This window comes from Saccostrea cucullata, unplaced genomic scaffold, assembly GCF_032062105.1.
Source record: "Saccostrea cucullata isolate Sc308-1 unplaced genomic scaffold, CSIRO_AGI_Scuc_v1 ctg8083, whole genome shotgun sequence".
Lineage (NCBI taxonomy): Eukaryota > Metazoa > Mollusca > Bivalvia > Ostreida > Ostreidae > Saccostrea > Saccostrea cuccullata.
This window is the reverse complement of record NW_026927043.1, coordinates 4,137-14,731: the sequence shown is the minus strand read 5'-3', so window position 1 is coordinate 14,731 and position 10,595 is coordinate 4,137. Positions and strand designations below refer to the sequence as shown.

At 33.9% G+C, this 10,595-nt stretch overlaps 1 protein-coding gene across 1 annotated transcript; it reads left to right on the top strand.

The window, feature by feature from the left end:
- Positions 1-281: 281 nt before the first annotated feature.
- On the top strand, positions 282-4,803 carry LOC134273346 (uncharacterized; the record flags this gene model as incomplete). The annotated part of the gene is made up of 4 exons (XM_062755546.1): positions 282-337; positions 581-730; positions 848-942; positions 4,725-4,803. Coding segments are annotated over 4 exons (380 nt in total), but the record flags the coding sequence as incomplete, so codon positions are not given.
- Between the last annotated feature and the right edge of the window lie 5,792 nt (positions 4,804-10,595).

Below are 10,595 nucleotides of genomic sequence, written 5' to 3'. Positions count from 1 at the left end.
CATACCTAAGTGAACATATGAAAACAAGTTTGTCATAGAATGAAGCGTAATAGTTGGGAAAAGACGCTTTTTCGTATAGCCACGGAAGTTCCAAGAACGATAACTCCATCCTTGTAGTTAACGCTGATAACAACAAAATATGTGCAAATCAATGACTGCAAACAATTAAGAAGTCTTATAGAAGTGGAAACTTCAATAATTCAAGGCTTGTAAGCAAGTATACTATATGTATACATGAATTTATCACAATTGAAGTCAAATTCGAAATTATTTCTTATAAGTGGACGAATATTCCCAACTACTATTTACAGATGCAGAAAGTGAGACTGACTCACAGGTAATTTGAAAAAATGAAATATTTGTTTTATATTATAGATATCTTAGTAGTTAATTATTCAGTATATACTCCAGTAGAACTATTCTGATTTCATTTTTTGAATATCATGTTTACAAATACTAGTACTACACATATTAGCTTGAGTAAATGGTTTATGATTTATTGTCATGAATAAAAAATATACATGTGTAATTATTCCATGTGTTGCATACATATTTTAAGCAATTTGTTGGCTTTCTGCAGGGGTCACTTGATTTGGATGCAACTCAGGGTCCTTCGGGATCAACACAAGATTTCACATATAGTCAAGACATAAGCTCCCCTGCAAGTTCAATAACTGTCGAAAGCCCAAGGAAGCCAAGTGACCCAGCGGCAAAGCCAAGGAAGAGACAAGTATGATATGTTGAAACAATTTTATCGTAAAAGCATAAAAACTGATGACAATTATGTATTTTAAATGGAAGGTGAATTTCTTTGAAATATTTATGACTTGCAAATATTTTTTTGCAGATAAATCATTTCTTGGCTGTTGGAAATCCAACAACACCCGACTCGGACATAGAACAATCCGAAAGCCTGTTCAAAAGGAGAAAATCTACAAAAAAAAGGCAAGTCAACTCAAACAGTTTTTACAAGCTCCTTTTGCTACATGTACAAATACAAGTTGTATAATTTTTTATGAAGACACTTTAGTGGAAGTTGTAAATGTAAATGAAAAAAAAAACACAAACGCATGTATTTGGAACTATATTGGGACTAAGTTCGAACATTTACTATAAATTTCAAAATGTCTTAGTGCAAAGATATAGGACCGGACCTTTCTTCTATATTTTCGGAACCTAGTGTCCAATTTTCTCATAAAATAACAAAAGGTGCTGTTATAGAAATTTTCAATTTTGGAAAATCCAAACAAATGGAATACATGGAAATTGTGCACAAACTTGTAAAAATTGCTGGAATAGAAAATGTAAATGCTGAAGCGTGTCTATCCAAAATACACAGAGTGGTTGGTGCCGATAAAAAGAAAATAGGGTAATTTACGAGAACAGTATAGAAAAGAAGAATTTGAGATTCCAGTAACAATGGACAATATGAGGATGTCTGCACAAAGGTGTGCACATTCTAAAGAAAGTGAAGAAAAGGCTGAGGTTAAATAAAGTTCCCTCACAGAGAAACTACAGGAAAGAAAAAAACAAAGGTAATTGAATTGACAGAAAAAAACAAGCATTTAAGAAATAAAACTAGAAAGGAAGGAGAAGCGAATGGAAGTCAGTAAAGCAAAGATAGCAAAGGAAGATCAAAGTAAAAAAGCTGTTATCAAAATGGAGAAGAAACTAGTTTCAAAAAATAAATTACTAGAGAAAGAAAAGATTAGAAACAAACAACATTTAATTTCACTGGTAGATTCCAACAGAAAAGTTCGATTCATTTCCAAGAAATTGGAAGCAACAGAATATACAGTTGAGAAACTACAAAGTACTGTGAACCAATTAGAAGAGAAATATGATGTTGCAATAGCCAAAAAAATCATTCACAGGAAAAACTTAAGGAACTTTCAATATCAAATGACTATTTACAAGGAGTTCTAGAGAATGATGCAGTCTTGTATCTTTCTGATCCTGAAGAGAACAAATTTACTCCAGAACTTGTTGAGTGTGCAATGAATTTGACTAACTTAAAAATTGCATCTAGAAATGTTGGACCAGTCATCAAAAAGGTTGCAGGTTTATGTGAGAAAATATCTAATAAACTTCCTTCACGCTCAGCTGAAGATAATTTAATGATAGAAAACTCGCAATATCCCAGAAGCACTTGGGAGAAGTGGCTGCCTCAAAATCCTATACTATTCTTTACACAGATGAAACTGGCAAGTATGGGCATACTTATCAAACATATCTCATTACTGACATGGACAGAAATTCTTACCCACTAGTCCTAAGGGAAATGGTCAATAAGAGTGGCAAGTGCGCTTGCACTTCAGACACATTGAAAGAAATACTGGGAGATATAGACTCATATTGTAAAATACAGGATAAGCAAGAAGAACATGTGAGATTTACTGTTGGAATAGAGTTATTAACAAACATCCGCAACACGATGTCAGATAGAGGCAGTACGGAAAATTTTTTTTATTAATTGTTGCAGAAATACAAGAATGAAATTTTCCCAGAAATACAGCTAAATTTCAACAGTCTTACTGACAATGAACAACAATTGTGTAGTCAAATTAATAATTTTTACTGTGGATTACATCTGCTTATAGGCATAGCTGATGTTTGTGAAGCTGCCATAAAAAAAAAATTGAAATAGAATATTTAGATGGAAAATTGATTGGGTCTGCACAAAAGCCAGAATTGCAACGGTACCACAAGGCAGAAAGTGGCACTCTCCGTCTCTAGAGAATAAGCAGCAAAGCGTTCGCGATGGGAGAGGATGAAAAAAATGGTGTTTTCCTTCCATGGAAAGCATACTTAAATTCCAAAGGAGAAAAGAAAAAAAATACATTCAAAGGGTTAAACATAACCGATTCAACATGATTTTTATGATTGGACAATCTGTGTTTTACCACCATGAAGATATCCACCATTTTCTGAGTAATGTACACGGTACGACAAATGATTTATTGAAAGCAGTCAAATGCGATTCAAAAGAACCCTTGTACCTTGCTGGGGCCAGAATACTTGGTTTGCTGTCAAAATTTGTGACCGCTCGATTATGGCCACTCATTGAGAGTCCGGGACATATTTTGGACATAAATATCAACTACCAGACCCTTGTTCAATACCTGGATACAGCTTCAGCAGAGGAAGATGTTGCTAATGACTTTCTTCGTGGAAGCTCAATGACTTTCCCAACTCCTGTGGATGAAAACGGTAAAGTTTTAAGTAAACTTATAAAAAAAGATGAAAAGCTTGAACCAATTTATCTTCCACTTTTACAGACTCTTTTCAGAGCTATCAAGGAATTGTTAAAAAGAATGATTCCTGAACAATTACCGGAGGGACAATTCTGGGAAACCTCAGCCACAGTCCGGAAACAAACAAGCTCGGTGATGAAACTTCCTGAATTTATTTTCGGACAGTTAGATCATCTCTCTTTTCGTTCAAATGCATCTGTACATGCGAATGAAGCCTATGTATGCCTTCAACAAAACGAGTGAATGGTTGAGGAAGTTACCAACAGATGAAAGGGAGAAAATCATTGAGAATTCAAGGAGGATGAGAAATTAGGAAATTTTTCAAAGACCGGTTAATAGAGATTGAAAATAAAAGATTGGAAGCGCAGAGAAGGAAACAAATGGAACTGGAGAGGCTGGAGAATGAGAGAATAAGAAGAGCAGAAGAGATGACCAACGATGTTTGTTATTATGGACTGGCAGAGTGAACAACAAGTAGAAGAAGGCATGGGGAGAATAAGGAACGAGAAGGAATTGATTAATGCTTTACAAGCACAATTGAAATTCCGAAAGAATGTCTTGAAACAGAAGCACAAGGATAGCAAAATATTTAACTTATGAAAAAAGAAACTAGATCATGGTAAATATGAAAAACTATCTGTCCAAGACTTAAAGAAATATATTTTGCTGTTAATAGCATCTGCAGCAAGTATTCACACTATAGTGAAATAAAATATTCAGATGCAACCCTTCTCGTTGGAAAACTAGTGGAACACACATTCGCAGACAAACAAAATTACAAGGGAAAAGTCCTTTGAGTTGTACCCGGTTTTCCAACATGGTACAACATCAAATATGAAAATGATGAAGCCATTTATGCTTATAACTTGTTAGTTTATTACAGAAAAGGGGAATTTAAACTTGTCTTTTCATAGTGCAACAGGCACATCATGATTAACAGATAAAGATATACATATTTCAAATTTACTTTTTTATTAAATGTTCATGGGGATTTTATAGACTTTTTTTTTTAGATATACATATATATGGCAAAGTCAAGTCCCTTTTTTATGTGTAAGGATCTTCGGTTAAAAAGTTTCAGCGTTTTAAATTTGTTTTATTATTGCATGTCCTCACAGGTAGTGAGTTTTTATAGAATGTTTCCTCAAATGACAAGTTTTCATTACTAAAAATCTATAATTTACATCTCCAGAAAGAGAAAATTAACATTAAAAAAAAGAGTGTCTCCTGTTCCCTCTTCTCTTTTATATGGCTAATTTATTATTATGCCTATAATAAGTTTATTTATATATTTTTTTCATTTGATTTAAAATTCTAATATATTGTTTTTATGTCAATAATGAGATATCTTATTTTTAAAATTAGAATTGTATTCGAAAAAAAAATTATTGAAAGCATGTTTAATGAAAGTTGATCCATACATTAAAATTTCAATTTTATTTCAAGTTATAAATACTTTTTTTTACTTGTAGGTACCCTAATTTTTCCATGGTTGCAGATATCTATAGACACATTTCTGGTTTCTTCCATAATTTTAGAATTACCTTGACTTGGTAAGCATTAAAAAATAATTTTATTCATTAAAAATTTGCTATGGTTTTATATATGTATGTTATTATACTTCTTTTGTTACAAGAAATTAATTAGCATTGCACGTTTTAAACAGGAAATTAATTAACATTGCACTTTTAAAGAGGTTGTGTATTAAAAGGAAAATTTTAACATTAAGTTTCATTAATGTTTCATATTGGCCTGGTTTTAGTAACTATTTTCTTAAATTGACACAACTCTTCCTTACTTGACTTTGTATTTTGTGTATATGTAAATATGTTTCTGTACCTCATACACCATTGTATGGTCTGAGTGTAAATAAAACAAACAGAAAGAAGATTAAAGTACCATTGACTAATATTTAGGGGAAAATGGAATATAAGTGGACAATCTTCGCGACGAAGCATTAGCTAATTAGCTTAATAATGTCATTTATAGACTCATATATATATATATCATGATAGAATCATACTTTATTGATTTTTTCTTTGAGCTTACAATGAACAAATCCTGAAAATTTGAAGAAGAAACATCCATAAACAAAAAAGTTATAGACATTGGTTACTTTTTTTCTCCTTTTCTAAATCCGGCTTAATTGGTTACAAATATTTCAAATGTTCACATACCCATAACTTTGTAATTTTTTTTAAGTTATTAAATTCAAATAAATTGTAATAAGTTTTATTTGACCAACTTATGAAATATACATGCAGAAAAACTATTTTAGAGGAGGTGAAAAAATTCATGTGGTATTGCTACCTTTAGTGTACATGCAAAGTCTGGGCGAAATCTAGGTATTTGTAAGAAACCGTCTCAAAATATAGGTGCATTTACTATAGGATTTAAAAGCAAATTATACAAATACTACAATAGCCTTTTGCTCAAACTATAATATATGATGAGTAATACTACATTGTAGATTATGTGTGAGAAACATAAAATTCTACCGTCTTGTTACCAGAGAGGGCATCTCAGAAGGCCGAAAAATAACGAATTTTCTTGTTTTAATAGAGTACTACAAAATATGACGGGTACAAAGGTATTATATAAACAAACAACATGAATAATGGAGAGATTCTCAAATTTATATGTTTTAAATTTAAAGAGCGCACGTTTATTACTTTTTATTTAATAGCATTTTTTTACCCCTTTCTTCAAGAGCGTATGTATATCATAACGAAAAAAAAAACACACTATAACGTCGTCAACCTACCTATCAATTGGAAAATCGGTTAAAAACTCAGTTATATAAAATTGTAAAGATTTTCAACTTGGGCAACTTCCCCCCCCCCTTTTTTTTGCTTGTCAACTTTTTCAGGTAAGTATAAAAAAAAATTCTTTGACTGCCCCCCCCCCCACTTTCTAAAACGATGCTACGCACCTGATAGGCACTGACGACCATTGAGCAGTGAGGGATCTTTTTTCTCCAGCATTTATTATATTGGGACATGGACCTTGGTTTACACGGTCTCATTCGAAGGACCAGTCTCCACGTCCCACAGTGGGATTTGAACCCGCAACGTTAGGATCAACTCCCGTACTGTTGACAAAATTATTAAGGGGGTGTTGTTGTTGTTGATCCATTTTTTACAAAATGCAAAGTGCATAGCGTCTTGGTTAGGGGGAGGGCATAACATTGATACCTAATTTGGGGTAGTAAAGTTCAATAGGGAGCGCAGCGAGGCGCCGCTCGCAGAGCGAGCTCAATAGACTAACGTGTACAAACGGAGGAAACGGGTTGAAATCTGCACATTGTTCCAAGAAATTTTTATCGTACCACGTGAAAAAATTCCAAACACCCAATAATCCTATGCGGTGCATAGCAACATGGTGGCTAAAACAAATCAACAACTAACTTGAAAAAATTACAAACAACGATTTAATGCAATTTCCATGCCGCAGAACTATCGTTTGCGTTCTAAGTCAACAGGACATTTTATTTGACGTCATACTTTCGTAACCTAAACAGCTCAGGTATTTCCGATTTTGTCGGAAACTTCTGAAAAGTTCGGAATCTCGATCCCGATGTCTGGGAAGTGATTTCTTCTTTTTTGATGAACTGAGGATAGGCAGGGCAAGAAAAAGCTGTGTAAAGGTTTTTGATAGTAAATAACTGCGCTCGCCCCAACGGTCGCACCGTAGAGCATATTACAAGGTGAAGAAAATTAAATGTTTTCAGCACTATTTATTTTTTAAACAAAATTATCGGGGTGGGGGTCTATTTTTAAGAGAAAACAAATTGCATAGCATTTTAGTAAGGAGAGGGGCATAACATGCATACGTAATTGGGCAGTTTCCCTTATACCCAGCAGAAACATATCACGTATGCTACATGTATAAGTTTCAGTAATTTACCTACCAAAGTATATCTCACAGTTCCAGGCAATATGCATTTTTTTCCGTAATGAAGAATAACAATGTACATGGAGAGGTCAATTGAACTTGTATATTGTATTTACAGCTTTCAAGAATAACGTGCACCTCAAATTCCCATACACCTGTTGGAATTTGGTAATAAAACCGCGACGTTCATCAAATTATTACTTTGACTTTGATACTGAATACTGTTCGTTATCTCCATATGCTTCCTTCAATTACTTAGCGTCCGAGATGACATGTTACTTCATACAGACTGTCTCAAAGTACGCACAATTATATGACATTGCGCAAATACATGTACGAAGTAAAACTTGCTGAGCGAGTGGTCTATCGAAGCGACCCGAATTTACCTTGTTGATTAAACGGAAGTGGTATTTGTCAAGTCGTTCATAAAATTTCATGGTTAGAAGGTAGTAAAAATGCAATATCTTAAGAAATATTCCATCGATTAATTAGGGCCCCGCTCGGCGGGCTCCCTATATATAATGATCACTCTGTCCGTCCGTCCAGCTGTCCGTCCGAGATCTCTTGTCCGGATAATATCATCTCTCTCCTTGGCCCAATCTGGCTCATACTTCACCCTCAGAGTGCCTTTGGGTTACCAATGTGCAGTGACCTTGAACCATGTTTCTCGGTCAAAGGTCAAGGTCTTAGCAGAATTATATGAAAAATCCTTGCCCGGAACATATCTTCTCTCTCCATGGCCCAATCTCTCTCATACTTCACCCACAGAGTTCCTTTGGGTAACCGTTGTGCAGTGATCTTGAACCATGTTTCTGGGTCGAAGGTCAAGGTCATAGCGAAATTATTTGTATATGAAAAAACCTTGTCCGGATCATATCTTCTCTCTCCTTTGACTGGATATGGAACATTTGTGATTTTACTTCCATATTATCATAGAGGATATGCAACAATTTTCATAGAGGATACATTTCTAAAAGTTTTTTAATTGTATTATTTTTCAGGGAGTAATTCTTTTTGTCCCCTTTAATCTCAAACACCTTCAAAATAAACCCTTTTCAGCTACGTTACGTTTTCATGTTCATTGCTAAAAGCGGGGCCCTATGAGATGGCCACCATGTCAATGATATCTTTTGAAAATGAATAGGCTTCGTCCTTTTATAATGCCACACAAGCATGTAAAGGCTGAGAGTGGGCAATGCTAAGATTCTCTGTAAATCTTGCCCACAAGCTGTAACAAACACACTAACACACACACATTCGCGATGCTATATCCCCTGCGCAACTAGTTGCGCGAGGGGATAATAATTTGAAGATTAATTTATGTTACATTTTGTAATCTTTGTTTGACAAAGGTATTTTTGTAGGTTTTGTTTTTGAAAAAAAATATAAACTCTTTCTTGAGTTTTCGGGTCATTCGAAGAACCTGCAATTTTTACCTCGGCACAGTCTCGTCCTAGACCGTGAATCTTGTTCCCCTCGGATGAATTTCCCTATCCCACACTCGTACATCGACCGGCGTGTTTTTTTTCCTACATCTCAGAGAAATTCACTTTTGAAGAAAAAATATTCGTAAACTTGGCTGAAAACTGCTTTCAAGCGGTCTATGTTAAAAATTATGAAGACGAAGTACACGAATGTTGAAACTGGTTCATTACCAAAATATCTGAAAAACCAATATGAATGATGGAGATTTTCATTTTAATATGTGGAAAGCAAAGCCTTTCACGATACACAGTGTTAAGATTGCTGCGAAGAAAATGAAAAATTTCATAATGATAATGTTGATTGGAATTTTTCTAAGTCAAGGGTGCAAAAGTCTGCCAAAAAAGCTCGATCGTACCGAAAACAAAACTTGACCTAGATATTCTTATGATAAATCTGTATACCAAATTTCATTTCAGTATGCGTAATGGCTGTGAAGAAAATGAACAGAAACTTAGTGGACCGACAAACAGCAGCAAAGCCATAATATGCTCTCCTTTTTTCGAAGGAGGGCATAATAATTAAGGCCATAGATGTTTTTTTTTCTTGGGTGTGGGTTTGCATATAATTGATACTTTTTATAAAAGATAAAACCTGTGCAAAACTAGCTGCTAAAATGTAGGTTATGGATTTATATACATGTATTAGTCTTTGACCGTGATGCTACAGATCCCGAAATGCAAAAAAAATGTGCAATTTGGGGCGGAAGATTTCTAGGCACTGTTTGGAAGAATTTCTCCACTTCCCATTTACACTGATAAATCATCTACCTTTCCCCCCATAATTCTAGACATATTTTTTTAATAAATCTGTATATTTTAGACACCTCCCAACCCTTTATAATCGTCTCTACTACCGATAAACTCGCAAGAATTAGAATTTTCTGCAATCCCTAAGATAATTCAAATCAAGCCAATTTATCGCCTGCTAGAGGCGACTATAAAGGACTGAGAGGAGGAAAAAATATACAAATTGGTTTAAGAATGTGTCTGAAATTAGGGGATAAAAGGTAGATGATTTACCAAAGTTGGAAAGTGGAGAAATTCTCCCAAAGAGTGTGCCTAAAAAATCTTTCTATGCTGAGCTGTTCTTATCTTTGGGTACAATACAACCATATGCACATGTAAATGACTGCCTTTTTTGTGCTTTTCTTCTTTACTTTTTTAGGATTACATTTTGCATTCCCTCGATCATAATAAAAAATATGCTTGAAATTATTTTGGGTATATTTCATCATTACAGCTGTATATGTACTGTATCTAATTATGAAAATTATGGTGTCATTTTCCAAAACGTCACAATGAAAATACTAATTGCGAGACACATTTATAATAGCATTTAAGACATCTAGCAAACATGCATTGGACAAAATTATTGTAAAAAATTATTTCTTACGGTTCTTTTCAGCGATCTGTAATAAAACTATAATTAAAGTGTATACATGTACTTTAGTTCTAAAATACGACTTTTTGTGAATCAATGTATTTTTTTGTTTTCAGGGAGGACTTTGTTAAATGTTTGTGTGAAAAATATTTTATCAGTACATTCTACTCAAATATTCACTCTTAACAAAAGGGAAGTAAATCGAGTATCTTTTGTTTAGTACGCGGTAGGTGAGCGTCGTTGTTCCTAACATTAAAGCTATCAATATTTGTGTGGTTATCTTTTTTAATCAAAATTAAACAATTTATATATTTAACAATATCTCTTTTATCCTCAGAGTTTAATTCATTACTTTTTTTTTGTAATACGAGACCGACAGTGGGGAATTCCAGCCTTTCTTTGACTGGTTTATCACTTGACCGTACCAGGTAAGAAGGTTAAAAATAGACTTTTGATAAAAGCCCGGAAGTAAAATTACTATTGGACAATATCTGAGGTAGTTGTTCATTCATGTTCAAAAATGAAATTTTTAGGTGCAAACGGATAGAAACTCTAAGGTAGGAATTTATGTTATGCATAATT